Source organism: Marmota monax, unplaced genomic scaffold (assembly GCF_021218885.2).
Source record: "Marmota monax isolate L192 unplaced genomic scaffold, Marmota_monax_Labrador192_F-V1.1 WCK01_AAM20220418_F8-fsc00057, whole genome shotgun sequence".
Taxonomy (NCBI): Eukaryota; Metazoa; Chordata; class Mammalia; order Rodentia; family Sciuridae; genus Marmota; species Marmota monax.
The window spans coordinates 11774201-11796704 of record NW_026693933.1 but is presented as its reverse complement, the minus strand read 5'-3'; the positions used below and the strand labels follow the sequence as shown (position 1 = coordinate 11796704).

The 22504-nt window shown below is 42.6% G+C and overlaps 1 protein-coding gene across 7 annotated transcripts in view; it reads right to left on the bottom strand.

The window, feature by feature from the left end:
* Positions 1-22504, bottom strand: part of Snx10 (sorting nexin 10) — a 78567-nt gene that overhangs the window by 38570 nt on the left and 17493 nt on the right. For 5 of the 7 annotated variants that reach the window (XM_046463573.2, XM_046463570.2, XM_058585362.1 and 2 more), the window contains one exon: positions 3037-3080. In XM_046463573.2, the coding sequence (XP_046319529.1) occupies positions 3037-3060 (24 nt within the window). In that variant the 5' untranslated portion in view covers positions 3061-3080. Of the gene's footprint in view, positions 1-3036; positions 3081-15346; positions 15457-20643; positions 20812-22504 lie in introns of those variants that run through there. The other 2 variants (XM_046463572.2, XM_046463571.2) reach the window with 2 other exon arrangements.

Below are 22504 nucleotides of genomic sequence, written 5' to 3'. Positions count from 1 at the left end.
CACAGGCCAACCTCATGATTCATAAGTAATATCTGTCATGGGTATTAAGTGGAGAGTAACTATGCAAATATTGTATCCTTGGGATAGATTCTACAACAATCAGTAATACTGCATTTGACCCTTACATGGGTGATAAGGCGGAACCTGACTTATTTTCCACTAAACAACAATCAGCCACTAGGATACTGAAAGGCTCAACCAAAACCTCCCCTATTCTAACAGGCATTGACTACAGAGTGCTGTTAGGGTAGGCAGGGGGTAAGGGAGGCCATAGAAAGCCTCTCCTTGATTCTAAGCTGAGGCCTGAAGGAGAAGGAGGCGTTCGCAGGTCACCACATTATGGAAACTGAAGGAAAAGATAGTTCCAGGAGTGGGGAAAACATCTGAGAAAATCCAGGCGACAAGAGTGCATAGAGCATTCAGGCTACAAAATAAACTCTAAAATAAGGAGTAAGAAGGGCCCTGGTGTAGGATAGGGAGCAGGAGGAGGTAAGTCTGGAGAAAGAATCTGACTTGAGCCCTGCAGGGCTTATAAGCCACGTGTCCAAGTTCTGACTCTGCTCTAAGAACATGGATTAGAGGTCAGATCATTCCAGCTATATGTAGAAATGGAAGGATGGGTGGTCAATTATAGTACATCCAGGATCTAGCCTTGGTGCATTTATTTCTTGCTGAGAAGCTAAAGTAAATTTTTGAACATTATACCTCTTTCTGCTTGCAGTATTTTTTTCCTTTTCCATTTAAAAACTTTCCATCTTGGGGCTAGGGTTGTGGCTTGGTGGCAAAGTGCTTACCTTGCCACATGTGAGGCACTGGGTTCGATCCTCAGCACCACATAAAAAAAATAAATAAACAAAATAAAGATACTATGTCCCTCTATAACTTAAAAAAAAAAAAATTTCATCTTAAAATTCCTTTATGTTGTAATATTAATATGTGGGATAATATTAATGTATATTTATAAGAATGGACATTTTCAAGGGCAAAAACATACTTTCTTTATGTAGGCGACTAAAACTGATGTCTGGTTTTTAGTCATTGAGTTGGGGTTTTTTTTTTTTTTTTGGTACTGGGGATTGAACCCAGGAGTACTTTACCACTGAGCTATATCCCCAGCACTTTTTATATTTACTTTTGAGACAGGGTCTCACTAAGTTGCTTAGGACCTCAATAAGTTGCTGAGGCTAGCCTCAAATTTGCAATCCTCTTGCCTCAGCCTCCCAAACTGCCGGGATTCTAGGCATGGATCACCATGCCCAGATCATTGAGTGACTCTATAATAGAAATCAAGCCCTCTCCCACCCCACCAAAGTTGCTTATAATCAGAAAAAAAAAAAAAAAAAAAGCCTTTGCTGCTTTCAAGGGTAGCCATCCTCACCCCACCTCCCAGGAAGAAAACTTTTAAATGTGCCTCTGGAACAGGGTTGGTGGTGGGCACAAGCCCACTCCCCTGGTTCTTTCTTCTTCTTTTTTTCTTTGCAGTCCTGGGTATTGAACCCAGGGCCTTGTGCATACAAGGTAGGTACTCTACCAACTGAGCTATATCCCCAGCCCCAAGCCCACTCCTCTGGACAGCCAGCCTGGTATTGGGAGGCCTGTGCAGATGTGTTACAAAGAACTCTCCCTATCCAAAGAGGTGTGGACTCCCTGGCAACTGGGAGACGGTACTCTCTAGACCTGGGGAGTCCCGCCCAAGTGACTTTGTTTGCCTCAGGATTTGGCCACTGGACAGTCTAACAACATGATTACCACAGGTACTTTGGGCCATGCTGTATCTGTTCTGACCTCCAGAAGAAATGGAGATTAAAGGTACAGTTGGCTCTCAATGGGACTCAGTCACTCTCCATATCTGTGGGATCAAGTATGGATCAGAAATATTGGAAAAAGAAAATTCCACATCTCCACTAAACACATCCAGACTTTTTTCTCTGATCATCTGTCTCTAAACCATACAGTGTAACAACTACTTACATAGCACTTACATTGCATTTGGCATTATAAGTAGAGATGATTAAAACATGGGTTATGTGCAAATACTAAGCTGTGATAGTAAAAGCAAATGTGACTCCATTTTGTTTTGTGACTCCATTCTGTAAAACAACTATGCCAAGGAGAAGGGTCATGACTGGGGCAAGAAGTTCTTTTCCTTTTGCTATAGAAACCTTTAAGAACACGGAACTACCTAATGGGGCATTGTTTCTGTAACTAGGGTAACTGGGGTGATTGGGCTAACTGTGATTGGTTAGGCTTCCCGCCGCTTGACTGCACTCTCCCGCTTCTGTAACCTGGCTTGCTTGCATTGGCTAAACCCTTTTGCGGTTTTCAGGCTTATAAGGAGCCCCCTTGCAATTGTTCGGGGCTGATCAGGGGAACAGTTTTATGTTCTAGTCAGTCACCACTAGTGTGCTTCAATAAAGGCTTGATTCGATTATATGTGAGTGGTCTGGAAGTCAGTTTATGAAACCCCGGGACAAAGCTTTAACTATAACAATGCCATTTTATACAAGGGACCTGAGAATCCTCAGTTGTTGATATTCATGATGGGTCCTAGAGCCAATTTCCTATAGATACCAAGAGGTCAAGTGCTAGCTTGACACCTAGATGAAGGCTCAGGAGTTACATTCTGGAAAGGACAGCCTTGCCTGAGCTCTGTGGGGGAAGGGGGAGGACCAAGGTCCAAGAGGTAACAGGCAGAGCAAAACTGAAACTAATGGCAGAGTCCCCCAGTTGTTTCCCAAAGGTGGGCGCCATTCAGGGATGAGTCAACAGAGTAGAAAACCAAGAAGACAGACCAGAGGGAGACAGTGCTGAGTCACAAGACAAGCAGTGGGCGGCAGAAATCCTCTGCAGCTTTGTCACTGGAACCAAAATATGAAGGTCACAGATGCTCCTATAGTGGGGAGTGGGGAGCGTACAGGAGGGTGGGTCATCGGCCCTCTTCTGAGAAGCCACAGGTTTATTGTTAATGAATGAAGCACTAATCTACAGTGCGTCAAATCACACAGGTGATTTATATTCAGATTTATGATAACATACCTCTTTCTGTTGTTCTGGAAACATCTTCACAGGACACGATCAATCTGAAAAATAAAATGTCAACATTAGTGATACAGAACCTCCACACAGGAGTAGACATGCCTCTTGTGGCCTCCCTCAGACCCTCACAGGGGAATCTCTGCTCCTCCCTCGCTCTCACCTGCTGCTGATCTGATGAACATCAGTCCACACTGGGCATGGGAGTGTGGACTGTGGCCAGACCAAGGCAGTCAGATAATGACAGATCCTCAAACTGCAAGGCCAATCAGGCTGGAGTCAGAGCCTTAGAGAACTGAGGGAGGCTAGAGATATTGGGGAGTGGGGGGTCATGAAATTTGGGGAAGGGGTGCCAGTAGGCAGCAATGAGACAGACAGGAAGGAATAGGAAATGATACGCAGAGAGATCCACCCTGTGGAAAAGCCCCAGTATTTTTATTGGAAACTCAAACCAAAGACCAGGTCATTTTTGTGACACTTAATCTACCCCAAATGTCAGATGAGATGTGGTGGGGCCCAAAGAGGGGTGAGAGGACCTTGACTAGGACCTGCCAGTCAACACAGCCAGCCTGTCATTTGATTCTGGACCCCGTATGTCCCTGGGGTTGTTCTATTGATATTTAAACTCCGTTTATTACATAAGCTCATTGGAGTTAACCCCTGATCCCTACTTTAAAAAATTTAATTCCCTCCCTCTATCCACACGTATGTACGTGTTCTTACAACAGAGCTATGACTGCAGGATTGCTATTTCCTTTATGTTGATAAGACTAAACCCATTTTCTAAGAATTGTCATTCACAAATCTTTCCAGAGTTTCTACTAACGTCTTGGTACTGTGGGTAGGGAAGAGGCAGAACACAAGCTCCAGCCTCCAGGCCCACGTGGAGTCACTGACAAGATAACCCAACCTGCGTGGAAAGTTCTGCCACAGAGGAACAGTGTACCACTCCGTGAGCTGCAGGCAGGCAGGTAGGTTTCCAGGGAAAAAGAAGTTCCTCTCTCCTAGAGAAGTCAGTAGAATCCAGAGAAAAGGCAGGGGGCACCTGTGGAATCTCAATGTTCAAAGAAAAAAGGGGGGGGGGGAGGCTGCCAGGGAGACAGAGGTGTGACAATGACTCACATAGATGATGACAAAAAACATGATGTTTGGTCAAGAGATGGTGACCGAGCCAGATCAGCCGAGAGACAGGGTTCTGGGAGGGTAGAGTTGAATTGTGGCTGCCACAAAGATATGTCCAAGTCCCACTCCTGATACCTGTGAATGTGATCTTATTTGGCAAGAAGGTCTTTGGAAATATGAGGCATGGAAGGATCTGCCCCCATGGCTTCCAGAGGGAGCATGGTCCTACTGACACACTGATTTTTGGACCTCTGGATTCCATGATTATGACAAAATAAATTTCTAGTTTTAAGTACCACATTTGTAATAATATAGGAAAGTATTATAAAGGGGATTTCTGGGGAGTAGACTGGAAAGACCAGCTGGGGCTGTCACCAGGGCGAGGAACTCATGCATTGGTTCATAAGTAAGTACGATGGAGCTGATACCATGCCCTGTGCATGGGGTGAGAAAGGTGGCTACTTCCAGGGGCTTCCAAAAGCTGTGTTAATTTGGAATCCTCAGAAGCTTATCACCTACCCTTCAAAAAGAAAACCTCTTCACCCCTGTCCCCAGAGTTCCTGTTCAGAGGTTCCTCCAGAGTACATTGGTATGTGCTCTGTCCATACCTGGGCCTTACTAGTTCACTGCCCAGCAGGGGAAAGTCTGGCCATGCTGAACTAGAGGTGGGAGGTTCAGAGGAGAGCAGAGCAGGCCCAGAGGTTCAATATCTACACAACTGTAAGGTAGGAAGGATGTGAAAGGACTGGACAGAGCACCCTGTAACAAGAACAGAAGAACATACAACAAGGATGAATCCAAAGGCTATTAGGCCAAGTGAAACAAGACAGTCACAAAAAGACGAACACTGACGAAGCCCCCAGAGTAGTCAGAGACGGAAGTAAAGTGGTGGTTGCCAAGGGCGGGGGAGAGGGAGAACAGGAAGTTGTTCAGTTGGTACACAGCTTGTTTCACAAGATGAAGAGTTTTAGAGATTGGGTGCACAACACTGTACACTCCCAAATGGTTGTGATGGTGTATCTTATATGTATGTATTTTACCACAATTAAAGCAAACTTTTAAAGACTGGAAGGACTCAGGAGAAAGAGGCTTTACTGAGGAAAGCAACACTTAATTCAAGACCTAGCAGACAGTGTGATTTAGCCAAGGAAACAAAAGAAGAAAGTTGTTCTAGGCTGAGGGACTGGCCAGAGCAAAGCGGCAGAGGGTAAGAAAGAAGAGCACATCAGGCATTTGGGTTACCCATGGAGTCCTATGTGAGAGGGAAGCTGGACTTCCCATATTCTCAGGATCTGTGCTTCTATAAACCACATGCTGCACACAGACGTCCGTCTGCCCAGGTGGATCCTCTGCCCACAGACCTCCACCCTCCAGTCACCCCACTAACTCCACTCTTCCGTGATTCTGCAAAAAACCACTTCCCCTCTCCTGCCCCAGCTCTCTGTCCCCATTACACAACCACTTTGTGCAGTTCCCCGCTTACATTAACCTTGGTGGTGGCATGAGATCTGTATATTCTGTCTTCCCATTTGACTGAATTTCCCCAACAGAGAAGATCTATGCTTTTTATGTAACTGAACTTCACCACCATCCTGTTAGGGGGTGAGGGTGAGTATCCTCACTCCACAGATAAGAAAATGGAAGGTCAGAGAGATTCAGCTGCCTAAGGTCTTCAAGTGAGTGAGCAAGTTCAAGTCTAGTTTCTACTTAAGCCCATCTGCATACCAATTCTGGTCCCTCCAGTGCCTGAGGCTGCCCTTGTGAAGGTGTGATATGAACATACTTCATTCTCCCCATAGGGCATGAGCTTTCCTCACCCAACACAGAAGGTAGAGGTGGATTCATACCCTGCCTCATGGTGGAGAGGGCCTTTGTAAGAGGAGGGGAGACAAGTATATTTATTAAGGAAACAATTTTTGTGTCTTTCTTTTCTTTGCGGTTAGGAATAGTCAATCCTTAAACAAAGTCCTTGACCCTGTATACCTTATGGATATAGGCCAGGTTCCAAGAGCTGGGGGCCTGAGCCTCAGAACAGAGAGAGAACAAATATGTGTATCTTTCTGGTCTTTCTCTCCATGTCTCACCATCTTGCTTTGACATTGCCTCCTCCAATGCACTTTCACCCTGGTCTTATAGCCATCATGACAGCACATTACCTTTTTAATGTTGAAGAGACTCCACCATGGGACAACTCTGCCCAAGGAAAAGCATCCGTCACCTACCCTGTTCCTTTCCCAAGACAATTCTGCCTCCACAGAAAGCTATTACTATAGTTTGGATCTTAAATGTCCCCCAAAGATCCATGTGTTGAAGGTTTGGTCTCCAGCCTGTGGTGGAAGTAGGAGATGGTGGACCCTATAGAAGGTGAGGCCTAATGCAAGGAAGTTGGGTCACTGTGAAGATGCCCTTGGAGGGGATACCGGGATCCTGGCCCCTCCTCTTTTTCTTTCTCTTCCTAGCCACCATAAAATGAGTGTTTTCCTCTCCGACACATTTCCCCCATGATGTGCTCCTTGCCACAGGCCCAAAAGCCATAGAACCAACTGACCATTACTAAAACCTCTGGAAAAGTGAGCAAAACAACAACAAAAAAAAAACCTTTCTTTCATGTTACTTATCTATCTCAGGTATTTTGTCACAATGACAGCTGACTAACAGCTATTTTACAAGAAAATTACAGACAGAGTCGAGGTATACAGGAGAGAGATGGGGTGAGACAGGAACCTCAGAGAGCACTGGGGAGAGGACCTGAGTGAGGAGTTGGCTGAACAGTATAGACCACTTTCAGAAGGACCTAAGAAAATGGGGTGAGAAAGGTGGCTACTTCCAGGGGCTTCCAAAAGCTGTGTTAATTTGGAGTCCTCAGAAGCTTATCACCTACCCTTCAAAAAGAAAACCTCTTCACCCCTGTACCCAGTTCCTGTTCGGAGGTTCCTCCAGAGTACATTGGTATGTGCTCTGTCCATACCTGGGCCTTACTAGTTAGTTCACTACCCAGCAGGGGAAGTCTGGCCATGCTGGGAAGTTGGTATTATGCCCATCTTCCTCCGTTGGAAGATGGCCCAAGGCACTAAGGGCCCCACAGAGGCCCCTGGGACACACAGAGGAATCAGGTCCTAGTAGTATGTTTAGTAAACAACTCCCCACCCTTACATAAACAGAAAATCAATATGAAAATTTTTGAGGAAATAGTGAAAGATATAAGCACATAAAAATTTAAATCAGTGCATGTTTCAAAATAGAAACAATAAAAATAATGTAGTATATGACAAAGATTAATATTTTTTAATTATTAATCTTTGTCAGATACAAATCCATACCTAAATATTTTTGTAAAATGTAGGTAAAGGCCAGGTGCAGTGAGTGGCACATGCCTGTAATCCCAGCAGTTTGGAAGGATGAGGCAAAAGGATTGTGAGTTCAAAGCCAGCCTCAGCAACAGTGAGGTGCTAAGCAACTCAGTGAGACCCTGTCTCTAAATAAAATACAAAATAGGGTTGGGGATGTGACTCACTGGTTGAGTGCCCCTGAGTTCAATCCCTGGTACCCTCCCCACCCCCACAAAAAAAAAGAAGTGAGCAAAAGTTATCAACCCACAAAAAAGAAGAAACAACAAAAGATGGCTAAATACAAGTTATAGGAGGCTGTTGATTTGGACTGAGCTCCTGCACTGAGCCCAACAAACCAATCAAACCAGAATGGAGTCACTCCTGCTAAGTGCCACAGGGTCCAAATGAACTTTTAAACAGGTTAGTGTTCAAAAACAGGAGATTCACAGCCATCAATCAGAGGGGCTGTCTACCTGAGCCGGCATGATCCAGCAGTCCACTCAGTTTTAACCCTATTGGGAAAGTAACTTTGAAACAATCCACTTTGTTCCTTGTTTCTGTTTTCTTCAGCTCTCTGCTGCTTGTAAAGCCAACCTCCTCTGCACGGCTCATCAGAGGGCTTTATCTAAATCTTTACATGAGATGCTCCCCGTTCATGATTGTTAAACTAAATCTGTTATAATTTTGTCTTTTAACAAGGTGAAACTCCAAATGCCAAATGTCTTCTTTGATATAATGAGAGCAACTAAGAACAGAGCAGGGAGGAAGAGCAGGAGGAAAAGATTAACATTAAACAGAGACATGAGGTGGGAGGGAAAGGGAGAGAAAAGGGAAATTGCATGGAAATGGAAAGAGACCCTCAGGGTTATACAAAATTACGTATAAGAGGTTGTGAGGGGAATGGGAAAAAAAACAAGGAGAGAAATGAATTACAGTAGATGGGGTAGAGAGAGAAGATGGGAGGGGAGGGGAGGGGGATAGTAGAGGATAGGAAAGGTAGCAGAATACAACAGTTACTAATATGGCATTATGTAAAAATGTGGATGTGTAACCGATGTGATTCTGCAATCTGTATTTGGGGTAAAATTGGGAGTTCATAACCAACTTGAATCTAATGTATGAAATATGATATGTCAAGAGCTTTGTAATGTTTTGAACAACCAATAATAAATAAATAAATAAATAAACAAGGTGAAACTCAAAAAGAAAGCACAAAAACCCACTTAAGGAATAGCCATTTCTACAAAGATGATACACAAATGGCCAATAAGCATATGCCAACATACTCAACATCACCAGACATGAGGGGAATGTAATCAGAACTAAATGAGCAGGGCATAGTGGTGCACACCTGTAATCCCTTTGACTGGGGAGGCTGAGGCAGGAGGAACATGAAGATCAGCCTCAGCAATTTAGCGAGGCCCTAAGCAACTTTGCAAGACCCTCTCTCAAAATAAAATATTAAGAGGGCTAGTGATGTGGCTCAGTGGTTAAGTACCCTTGGGTTCAATATCGGGTACCAAAAAAAAAAAAGAGAGAGAGAGAAAATTAAATGAAAGTTCACCTCACATCCATTAGGATAGCTACTATTTTTAAAAAGAGAGAAAGAAAGAAATTAATGAGTGTTGATGAGGATATGGAAACATCAGAACCCCTGTGCTGGTAGGAATGTGAAATGGTACAGCTGCTGTGGAAAACAGTACTGCAGTTACTAAAAATATTGAAAGTAGAATTACAACACATTCTGGCTACCCCACTCCTAAATCCATACCTAACAAAACTGAAAGCAAGATCTCAAAGAGATGTGTACACTCATGTTTATAGCAGAATAATGGCCAAGAGGTGGAAGTAACCCAAGCGTCCATGTGGCATTTACACACAATGGAAAATTCAGCCCTAAAAAGAAATTCTGACATGTGCTATGACACAGATATACCTTACAGATATTATGCTAAATGAAAGAATCCAATCACCAAAAGATTTATCCTTTATGATTCCACTTAGGAGGATTTTAGATAGTCAAATTCATATAAACAGAGAGCAAATAGGAACTGGAGATGAGGGAGAAATGGAAATTCCTGTTTACTGGCTCAGTTTTAGTTTTATCCAGAGAAAGATCTAGAGGTCTGCTGCACAGAAATGTGAATGCTTGACACTGCTGAACCCTATACTTAAATATGTATAGAATGGTAAATTTGGTTATACATTTCTTACCACAATTAAAGTTTTTGAAAAAAGGGTTAATAATCTGTTTAAACATTTGACCTTCCTATTAATAGAAGTTCAGATAAACACAAGACACTGTAATTTTGTCTTTAAAATTAGAGATTTCTTTAATCATAATATCCACTGTTGGCAAGGACTGTGAGAAATGGGAACTAAATGCTCTTGATAGGAATGTGAGCTGTTTCAACACTTCTGAAAGATAATTCAGCCATATGTTTCAAAAGCATTTCAAAATTATTTATATTATTTAACTCAATATTTTGACCTCTGAGAACCAAAAAAAAAAAAAAAAAATCAGTGCAACATGCACAAAATATCTACATACAAGAATGTTCAAAATGTGGTTTTATTTTGTTTTGTTTATACTGGAGATTGAACCCAGGGGTGCTTAACCACTGAGCCACATCACCAACCCTTTTTTTATATTTTATTTTGAGAAAGGGTCTCACTGAGTTGCTCAGAGCCTTGCTAAGTTGCTAAGGCTGACTTTGAACTCATGATCACCTCCTGAGCCGATGAGATTACAAGTGTGCACCATCATGCCCGGCTACACAATGTAGTGTATTTTTTTAAATGAAAGTAAATGGAGGGCTGGGGATGTGGCTCAGTGGTAGAGCGCCAGCCTCTACCATGTGTGAGGCACTGGGTTTGATCCTCAACACCACATAAAAATAAATAAATAAAGATATTATGTCCACCTACAACTAAAAATATATATATATATATATATATATAAAAAGTATCCATAAATAAATTTTTTAAAAATGAATTATGGTACAGCTATATAACAGACTACCTTACAGCTATTGTAAGTTATGTTATAGAAGAACAGTAAATGATTAAAATGATTCAAGAGTATTATTAAGTGACTTTTTTCAAATCTGTATTCATTTTATTTACTTATTTAAGAACAGGAGCTTATACATGACAAAGTTAATAGTGATCATTTCTGAATGGTGGAATTATGACTGTTTTTTTTACTTTCTACATTTTTAAAAGATAATGCATTTGTTACTTCTAAAGTCAGGAAAACATTTTTAAAAAGAAAGTGAAACCTACTGTGCTCGATTACTTTTATAACCTCCCCGCACCCCTCACCCCACAGCCCTCAAAAGAAAAGAAGAGTAGCTTGGTTAATTTCATTCTTTCTGTACTTCACCTCCTACTACAATGTTCGGCTATTTTTCTATTTAAATTTCGAAAATTCACAGATTTCCCACATTTGTGTCATAAGGATTTCCCATGGGTGAGGTTACTTTAAATTCAAAGTTCATTTCAGGCCAGTTTCTCTCACCTCAGCTCTGGACACCACCTATGCCCTTTGCACTGCATTGTGCAGGTCTGCAATAAGGTTGGGTCCTCCCAGATCTCCTGTGGGGAAGCTTCAAGGCCAGGATCCAGTTCCAGGCACAGCTATATAGGAACCCTCCTTGTGTGACCCTCCCTAGACACTGATGATGGCATCAAGGGGGAGTGAGTGCTGGACTCCAGGGAAGCCAGTCCACAGATGAGCTTTTGAGGTTTTGCGCCCCTGTCTCAAAATAAAAAAATAAAATAAAAATGATTGGCCAGGCGTGGTGGTGCACACCTGTAATCCCAGCGCCTCGGGGAGGCTGAGGCAGGAGGACCATGAGTTCAAAGCCAGCCTTAGCAACTTAGTGAGGCCCTAAGCAACTCAGTGAGACCCTGTCTCTAAATAAAATACAAAAAGGGCTGAGGATGTGGTTCAGTGGTGCCCCCTGGGTTCAATCCCCAGGGGGCTTACTTACTTACTTTAGGTGAACTTACTTACATACAAAAAAAGTGCTTGACCCTATTAATCATAAGAGATATGCAAATAAAAACCCAATAAGATGCCACTTCATTCCTACTAGGCTAGTTAGAAGCAAAAAGTCACCTAATTATGCTGGGGATGTGGCTCAAGCCGTAGCGCACTCGCCTGGCATGCGTGCGGCCCGGGTTCAATCCTCAGCACCACATACAAACAAAGATGTTGTATCCGCCAAAAACTAAAAAAAAATAAATATTTTTTAAAATTCTCTCTCTCTCTCTCTCTCTCTCTCTCTCTCTCTCTCTTAAAAAAAAAAAAAAAGTCAGATAATAACAAATGTTAGCAAGGACATAGAGAAATTGGAACCCTCAGTGGAAATAAAAAATGGTATAGCCTCTTTGGAAATGAGTCCAGCCATTTCTCAACCCTGGTACACCCAGGGTTACCACTTGACTTCAATGATTCTACACATAGGTATATATCCAAGAGAAATAAAAACAAGCTCCCACAAAAAAACTTATTTTTGTGAATGTTCATGCCAGCATAATTCATCACAGTCAAAAAGTAGGAACAACCCAAACTACCTCAACTGACAGATAAACAAAATGCAGTCTATGCATACAATGGATTACTGAGTAATAAAAAGGAATGTCATTCTGATACATGCTACCACTTGGATGGATCTTGAAAACATTACACTAAGTGACAGAAGCCAGTCACAGAAATCCACACGTCAGTCTCCATTCACATGAAGTCCAGAATAGAGGTATATACAAACAGAATGTGGAACACGGGTTACTTAGGGCTGGGGAGGAGATAGGAACCTAGGGGGACAGGGGAGTGATATCTAAGAAGTACAGAGTTGTTTCTTTTTGAGATACCGAAAATATTCTAAAATGGACTGGTGATAGTTGCACATATCTCTGAATATACCCAAAACCACGGAACTGTACCCTGAATGACTGAGTGGATTGTATTGGTATGTGGATGATAGCTCAATTAAGCTGTTTTTTCAAAAAGTGCTACCTGAAACTCTGAGCCTGTCCCTTTTATGACTGGGCCTAGTGTACAGAACACCCCCCTTCTTTGGAGTCACAGTGTCTGGCCAAGCTGAAGTTTCTCCAGAGATGACCCAACCCTCGGGTTCTCCCATCACCACCTGAATCCTTCCTCTTCCATCTCCTCTTCCAACCCTTCCCTCCGCTGTGCCTCAGGAATTCTCATCTGAGAGCCGGGGGCTGGCAAGTACCCACATTCACTCTCCTCTCGGCAGCTTTGTATCAGCTAGGCCCTGGCTTCTCCACCCTTTCCTTCTCTTGTGCCCGTGTTTTGTCCTGTCAAACCCATAGCTAGCAAAAGTGGCCCCAAAAGTGGCTACAGGGGAGTTTCCTCAAGGCAGCGCCCAAACCCCCCTGAGATAAGGCCCGATGGGATTACAGAGAGCAGTGCCTCTCGCCAAGGTAATCAGGGTAAAGCATTTTTTAGGCGAACTTACAGAAAGGCTGAAGTGTCACTGCAATGGTCAGAGGGCTGTTCTACAGTGAGAGAAGATGTCCTCCGCAACAGGGTCAGGGTGTAGAGTTTATAGGAGGATGTAAGGAATTTCGCTCAGAGCCAGTTTCAGTGCCTTGGGTAAAACCTCAATTTCTTTATCGGTGCGAGATCCTGGGTTCCAGACACCTGAAGCTGGCCAGGTTACACAGCAGTTCAAGGCATTCTGGTTTTCAATCAGGACACAGAAAGATAGGGGAACCAAGGGACCCCACAATTTACACCCAGATGGCTCTTATAGTCTCACGTGCTCACCTCTCCTGGGATGTCCCTGAGCTGTAGGAAAGAGTGGAATGGCACATAAAGACCTTTTTCCTAATTATATGAAACACTGCAAACAGAACCCACACCAAAAGTAAATACAGATGCATGTTATCACAACCTAAAATCACTTTTTTTTTTCTTTTTGGTACCAGGGATTCAAGCCAGGGGTCTTAACCCCTGAGCTATATCCCCAGCCCTTTTTTATATTTCATTTAGAGACAGGGTCTCACTGAGTTGCTTAGGGTCTCACTAAATTGATGAGGCTAGCTTTGAACTCACCATCCTCTTGCCTCAGTCTCCCAAGCCACTGGGACTACAGGCATGTGCTACCACACCTGGCCCTAAAAATCACAGGTTTTAAAAAGTTTACACAGTGATTCAAGAAAGAATCCTGAAAGCTGTCATCAACTCTTTTCTTTTCCATCCTTTCCAAATCTGATTGGTCACCAACACCTGACCATCCTCTCTCCTAATGCCACCTAAACTGTTCCCTTCTCTGAGCCGCCTATGCTGCTGGCTATTCAAACACTATACATTTCTCTTCTAGACTCTGATTTGTTCCATTAATTAAATGGTACAACCTCTCCCACAGGCCTTGGAGATAAATATCTGCACCCTGACCACTTGGCATTTATTTTTAATAATACAATTTCAGTTTAAAAAAAAAACTACTTATAACATTTTTCAAAAATTTCTCTAATTTTGTTTCATAGTAAAAAGCAGATCCTGAAAACAAAGCTTTAACAGCTCATATTACTTTGGGAAAGACAAAACAGAACAAGCTTGCAGAGCCAGCTAAACAAGGCCTTGGGTCATGTAGAACCTGAAGGATCCTAATCTTAACAGTCACAGGAGATGGTCACCACGGGCCTGGGAGTGCTTTTCTAATTTCTTTATTCATGAAAATCTAAGGAGAAAAATGGTCACAGTTTCCAGGGTTCCCTGCTTGATTATAGCCATTCTCCAAGGCCACATTCTCCCATGCCTTGTAGACCCCATAATATAAAGGAAAAACCTTCAGCAATCTGAATCTTACCACAAGTGTTCCTAGACCCATGACCAAGACTTTAAGGGCCCACAGCCAAATGGGGAAAAGAAAAACAATGTGGTAAACTTCTCATAAAGCTTAAATCTCTCAATTTAAAGGACTCAACTTTATTCTGAGACTGTTGGGGAGGGGTACCAAAATATTATTTTATAAAATAACAGGGCACATATCTGATAAAGATAGGCAGGTGTTTTATCATTTATGTAAAAATCAAAAAATTAGCTATCTTGTACAAGATCCCCAATCTTCTTTTTTAAATATTAGCAATTCAAAAAGCCCACAAATCTGAGTGCCCCTCATCTCCGTACTCCCTGAATCCTCTCCCAGAATGTGGATTCTGACAGGGTCTTCCTGGGTCCTTCGTTGTACCAACTCCAGTCTGATAGTATTGGCTGTTTAGCGTGTTAGGAAAGATCCCGAGGATGTGAGGGCAATCTGGCTGCGACATCTGTCACCCCATTGATCGCCAGGGTTGATTCGGCTGATCTGGCTGGCTAGGCGGGTGTCCCCTTCCTCCCTCACCGCTCCATGTGCGTCCCTCCAGAAGCTGCGCGCTCGGTCGAAGAGGACGACCTTCCCCGATAGAGGAGGACCGACCTTCCCCGATAGAGGAGGACCGTTCTTCCGTCAAGGGTATACGAGTAGCTGCGCTCCCCTGCTAGAACCTCCAAACAAGCTCTCAAGGAAAGATCCCGAGCGCGTACCTGCTCATTGAGGCAAGGCATGCTCAGCCAATTAGCTATGTCTGACGTGGCATTGAGGAGGGTGGGAAGGACATGGGAGATGGAACAGAGGAAGAGTGACATGGGCAATGCATCTGACAAAGGGCAGCCTGGCTTAAGACATGCCAGAGCCCAATATTGAAACCACTTGGTAAAATATAACTGAAAAAAACTTAATGACTTGCTCAGCCCCTTAACTAATAAGTCATCTCGAAACACAGAAAGGAAAGTACTACGAGGTCACAAGGTTACTGAGTGGTCAGCAGGGCTCACTCACTACCTCCTGGTCTGTGATTCATTTCATGCCTCAAGGAAACTCCAGGCATCTGTCCATGCTGAAGCTGTTCCTTCCAGGGTCTGCCTAACACCTGAAAAGAATGCTCAGCCTAGTTAGGCTGACCAGGAAAGGGCTCAGCAGGAAGTAGCCACACAGCTGACCAAGGAAACACAGCCAAAGGCAGTCTTTTTCAAAAAAAGCTAATCTTGTGATCTCATCAGCAATGCAAAGTCCAAAGATTAACAAAATACTGCAGGAAAACAAAGGCACTGAAGAGCAGGAATAAAAACCAAGACTGGCTTCATTCTAGGAGCAGAATTGGCAAAGAAGAGTTCTCCGTGAAACACATCTGGACTGAAGCAGATTCAAGGTTAGCAAGCTGCTACCTTCATGAGTTCGAAAACGATAAAATCTTTGAGAACCATCATCCGCATGGATAGCTCTGCTGAGGCTCAGGGCTCTGAGCTACATGTTGTTCCACCTGCCTCGCAGAACAGGAAACGGGCACCGAAGACCCCATCTGAAACAGGCCACCACATCTGGACACAGGGTAACTGACTCCAAAGTCTAGAGCTTGCATACTCTTTGACCAGTGTCCCTGCTCCTAGGAAGGAATCCTGCAGAAAGGCCAGCCCTGGGGGCAAAGTCACCTGTGTAAGGCTTTACACAACATTGAGGCAAACCAAGTGCCTATTATAAAGAAATGATTAAATCAAGTAGGACCCAGGCATGGAACACCCTGTAGTTCACAGGAGAGGGGTAAATCTTAGTGCTGAGATGGGAAGGGGGCCACATGCACAGAATAGAAACAGAAACTGCTGAACAACAGGTAGAGCCATTCCACTGAGAAAGTCGGTACATACACGTGACACATGACACACTTACCTGCCTACATATGCACAGAAAAAGATCCCAGGAGGATACATGACAAAGCCAACAGAGGGGGAGGGACTTTCATTGTTGCTACTTTATGAATCCCTGGATGGTTAACAGCTTTTTAAAAATATATACTACCTTTTTATTTAAAATATAAATTTAAAAATACAAATAACATCTACATACATAAAAAGAAACAGAGTCATCTTTACTCCTCTTTTGCTGAATCAGGAAAAACCATTTACTAGAAAAGGCAACAGGCTGGGGAAGTGAACCCTGCCTGCCTCCCTCTAGCAGCTTTTGACATTTTTCCCCGCCTTCGCTGGCACATCAGGTTGTATTTTCCGCCCCCCAGTTCGGATCAAAAGCAACACTTAATTTTTGAAGCAGGACTGGCATTCGAAGATCTGTAGAGCAAACCCAGATGGAGCAGAAGTGAGAGAAGCCCAGCCCAATGGAAGTCTGGTGATATCAGACACTGATAGCCACAGCTCCCAACTCTACCCGTCTTGCCTTCACCCTCTTTAAGTCTATTATTTACCCGTCTTGCCTTCACCCTCTTTAGGTCTATTATTTACTTATCATTTATCTTCTCCTTGCTTCCAGATGGGCTTGAAGCAGTTCCCAAATGGGTTTAGGGCAATGAATAATAGTTGACCTGAAAAACTTAAATTACTAGCACAGGAAGCAAGGTGCAGAAATGGCAAGAAGAAATCTTTTTTTTTTTACCCCATCAAGATGGAACTGAAAGCAACAACGGAAATTCCTGCCCCTGCCAATGCCTAAACCAAAGCAAATGTTTTGAAGGGCAGGAAGGCAGTGTTGAAAGACATCCATAGCTGCAAAAAGATCCTCATGTCACCCACCTTCCAGGGGCCCAAGACACTGTGGCTCCATAGGCAGTCCAGATGCCCACAGAGGAGTCCACAGGAGAAACAGGCTTGCCTAGATTGCCATGGACAAGCTCCCCTGACAGGAACCAGCCAGGAAGGAAGAGGACAACAACATACTTCTGTTCACTGAGGATGTGGAGGCCAACAGGCACCAGATCAAACAGGCTGTGAAGAAACCCTGTGAATTGATGTGGCCAAGGTCAACACCCCATAGACCTGATGGATAGAAAAGGCATATGTAGGATTGGCTGCTGATTGTGATGCTTTGGACACTGCCAACAAAATTTTGCTCATCTAAATAGTCCAGCTGGCTAATTCTATGTTTTTTTTTTTTCCAACATCAAAAAGAAATAAATCAGGGGTGGTAATGCAGCTTCTGTAATCCCAGTGGCTCAGGAGGCTAAGGCAGGAGGACTTCAGGTTTGAAGTCAGCCTCAGCAACTTAGCAAGGCCCTAAGCAACTTAGCCAGGCCCTGTCTCAAAATAAAAAATAAAAAAGGGTTGGGGACGTGGCTCCATGAGTAAGGCCCCTGGGTCCAATCCCAGGTACAAAAACAAAAATAAAAACAAAACAAAAAAAGTAAGAAGTGTCTTTTTTAATAGATGCACAGGGATCTCTGTACATTTAGCTATAAGAAAAAAACATACAACTGCAAATTATGTGGGGGAAAAAAAAATCACTTGGCAAAAAGCACACAGTACTGGTACGGAAAGTATGCATTAGCCTACTATTCATGATGCACTGCCATGGAGAATGTTGGAAATATGATGTAATTCCACCATGTCTTAAAATTCTAGTGTATTCCAGATGTATTACAACTGCTTCCAAGAAAGCCCCACTCTGAATGTGACCTCACACCAACGACTCCATAAGAACCTTTCTCAGGACTGGGGCTGCAGCTCAGTGGCAGAGCGCTTGCCTGGCATGCGTGAAGCACTAGGTTCATTTCTCAGTACCACATAAAAATAAACAAATAAAACAAAGGCATTCTGTCCATCTACAACTACAAAAAAAACAATTAAAAAAAAAAAGAACCTTTCTCATGTCTAAGATGCTAAGGACACTTGGCCTGTTTGAAGACCATCATGAAATCTCCCTTCAAGTCTCCTTTTCTCCTTTCTTTTTTCTTTTTCTTTCTTTCTTTTTTTCTTTTTCTTTTTTTTTTTTTTTAATGGTACTGGGGATTGAACCCAGGGACACTCTAACACTGAGCCACATCCCCAACCCTTTTTTTTTATTTTATTTTATTTTATTTTATTTTATTTTATTTATTTATTTATTTATTCATTCATTCATTCATTCATTCATTCATTCATTCATTCATTCATTTATTTATTTATTTATTTGAGACAGGGTCTCTCTAAGTTGCTTAGGGCCTTGCTGGCTTTAAACTTACAATCTCCTGACAGCCTCTGGACCCTGGTTCAACCCCCAGTACCAAAAAAGCCATGCCCAGCTTTTATTTTTTATTTTGAGACCATGTCTACTAAGTTGCTTAGGGCCTTGCTAAATTGCTGAGGCTGTAATTTGTGATCCTCCTGCTTCAGCCTCCAGAGTTGCTAGGATTACAGGCATGTGCCACCGCACCTGGCTTCAAGCACCTGGCTTCCATTTTTCAAGTTAATTATTCCCAGCTATTTAATAGCTTTAGCTACAGAACAAGAGAAGATATAAGTAAGTGTCTTTGTGAATTTTCAAGTAACATGAATGGAAAACAGAAACAGTAATAAAAGCATCTGCCACTTAGTGGTCAGCCCCATGCTGAGTATGTGCCTCTTTTAACAACTTCCCTATTTACAGAAAAGGACATTAAGACTTAGAAAAGTGGAGTAACTTGCTCAAGGTCACCTCCACAAGGTCACCAATTTGTTCAAGGGCAATGGTGGAATTCAAACCCATCTGTCATTAGTTACCTTTAGTCACCTGCCAGACAGACTCAGTTATAAGCTCACTATCACGGAAGAGACTGCCCTAATTCCCTCCAAGGAGGACAAATCCTGAGGTGCACTTCCCCTGCACCACATTCCTCTGTAACTCTGAGCACAGTGCTATTTTTATCCCCATTCTAGTAAATATTGAATATTGGGTCTACCTCTCCACCAAACTGCAATCTCCAAAATGTACAACTTCTCCTCATTACCCTTATTTATTTAGATCTCTGGCCTCTGTAATAGTACCTGGTACATAATAGGTTCCCTGTTCACTGGTTTAATGTATGCTCAGAAATCACCAGCAGCTTAGGGCACTACGCTAAAGAAGCACAGCCCCCAGGGTCCACCCATGTGTAGGCACAATGCCAGCTGAGCAGAGGGGCAAGAGAATGCCCAGGGGATCTCGAAGTACAAAACTCACAGTGATGACACAGAGCAGCACATTCACATTTGAAGGAGAGCAGTGTGAGGGATGGTCTCTGGGGTCATGCCACCTGAGCCAAATCCTACCAAGTGCCCAAGGCCACCTGCTTAACCTCCACATACGTAATATCTTCATCTATAAATCTGATTAACAACAGAACCTACCGCTATGTAATTACTAAGGAACAAATAAATAAAAAATACTTTAGACTAAAAGCTTGCTCTTTATTTTTTTTTTCCTAATCTTTGGTAGTTATAAATGGAAAGCATGCCTTTATTTTATTTGTTTATTTTTACATGGTGCTGAGCATCGAACCCAGTGCATCACACATGCTAGGCAAGTGCTCTGCCACTGAACTACAACCCCAGCCCAAAAGGCTTGCTCTTAATAAGCACATAATAATTACCATTGCTAATGATTGTTACTATGTTAAAAAAAAAAAAAGGGAATTCCTGTTTGTCATTTGTTTTCCCCACTGGACCAAAAAGCTGTAAGAAATAAGGAGGAGGGCTTTCTTTCCCTTTGGTCACTTAATACAAAGCAAACCATTATAGTTAAAGGATAATGTAATTACACCAATGATTCATCATTCCCAGCAATGGCCCTGGGTTTCTCGACAATCTCGGGTAACTTTCAGGTTTGAAATCATGTGATTCTATGTCAATTTACTTCTTAAGCTAGACCAAGAACCCAAAAATCTGCTGTGAAGGAACGAAATTTCATTTTTTTACTCCAAGTAAAATATTACACAAGCAAATAGGTAAATATTACACAAGTAAAAAGACACAGTCTAAATATAATTTGATACAAACATCAAAATCTCAAATTTGACAGCTTCAATTCTATCTGTAAAAAAGGAAGCATCTCTTTTTACAATTGCTTTCCTAATAGAAAAATAAACTCCTTTGATCTTGTATTTTATTAGCTATCTTGCAACTAAAAATACTATCAAATATTTTGTGATTTAAAAAAAAGTTACAAAGACATTGTTGACACAAGTAACAACATTTTAATATGAACCTGGAAAAGTATGAAGTTGAATTTCCTGGCTATGATAATGGCACTAAGATTATCTATAAGACTGCTTTTGTTTCAAGATTTGACTCCTACTTACAAATGTTCTCGTGATCGTATCTACAGGTCCTTCTGTGCACTGAAACGTACAAATTACTTACTGTTCATCAACCCAGTTCGTACAATTCTGTTTGCTTTTCTAATCCATTCTGCTTGCTTCTGTTTTATTCTTCCTGCTCTTTAAATCTATAATTCTGTTCCTCTCATATCTTTTTTTCTTAAAATACTTGAGGCAAAATCACAGGCAGTTCACAGGCTATGTTTTTTACACTCAACTCTGAAAGTGAAAGCAACTGGAAATAAAGGAAACAAAAATAGTTGTTAAATCTCAGCATTTCACAACAAGTCTGCATCACAGGGAAAAACCCCAGGGTTTATAGCAATATGGGGTTTTTGATGGGGAGGGACACCAGGGATTAAACTCAGGAGCACTCAACCGCTAAGCCACATCCCTTGGTACATTCTTGCCTTGCATTTTATTTAGAGACAGGGTCTCACTGAGTTGCTGAGGCTGGCTTTGAATTTATGATCCTCCTGTCTCAGCCTCCTGAGCCGCTGGGATTACAGGCATGTGCCACCTGTAAGCAATATGTTTTAAGCAAGTCATACAGAACCATCACATAGTATCATAATATAAAATATTGACCGAATAGAAGCACTAAGTCCTTTCTAAGAATGGACTAGCCTCTGAAAACACAGCCCCATAAACAAGATGTTGCAGTCTAGTACAACAAAAAAGAAATGATTTTTTTAAAAAGAAAATTATATTTACTACCTGCCCTTCAAGTTCTTGAGGACTCAGGTTCTGCTTATCAGTCCAATGACCAGGCTTGGTTTCATAATTTTTATTTTTTATTTTTTATGCCACATAGGAACAGTGAGCCTTAAGAGGAAGGGGAAGGAGAAGACAAGCAGGAGGCAGGGTTTTGTTATATGAATGTTTAGGCAAACAGCCACACTGGTTTCAAATTTATGTAACTCCTAAATGATCTACCCCTTTACAGTCTTTATAGGCACATAATTTCTCTGACTATTCTTTTATATCGAGAGCATTCCAGATATTGTAGGTTCTCCTGTGAGGGCAAAACAAACATAAAAAGCCCAGGTAAGAAAATGCTCTGCCAAAAAAGGTGTTTCAGGCAAAGTGAGATGACAGCCTTGGGGACAAAAGACCAGTTTACTGGTTCTAACAAGATTAAGTAAATGTTATATCTATAGCTAACAACCTGTGTTATACACTGAATAGTTTAAGACACTGAATAGTCTGTTAAGAGGGTAGATCTCATGTTCTCACCACAATAAAATAAATTTTAAAAAAAGAAAGAAAAGATTAGCTATCATCTGTTGAGTGGTTTTCTAGTGTGCCCTCAGGGACAGCTGGGAGTGAGAAATGCCAGTACCCCTAAAATGCGGCAACACAGACTCCACCCATGCCCCCCCTACACACACACACACACACACACACACAGCCGCTTCCTCCTTTGCCAGCTAACTTCTACATCCTAATTCCTCTGTGTGCTTCATGTGGTTTTTGTTTGTTTTTTAACATCCCACTCTGCCCTTGTCTAGGAGACACAGCATGGTATACAATCATGGGCAAAATCCTCAAGATTATACTCTCCAAGAACCTGAAAATCCTAGTAACTCATGTGCCCAAAACCAGCTCTACGTGCCAAGCAAGAGGCCAGAGACCTCAAATGGCCACCACACAGACCCAGGCTCACCCGGGGGCGCCCAGCCACCAGGGACCTGCCAACAGCACAGGCTGAGGTTTCTGCTCCTCTCCCTGTGGGGACAAGTAACAAAGAGTGACCAACTCAAGAGCCCCACTGGGTGTTCTCCCTCTAGGCAAACTATGGAGTGTGGCCTAGAGACTTGCAAGAGGCTGACCTCAAGGGACTCAGGGATGGCCAAGGGGGTGAGGTGGTCTAACTATGCTTGGGGGGGGGCAGCGCAGCCTGT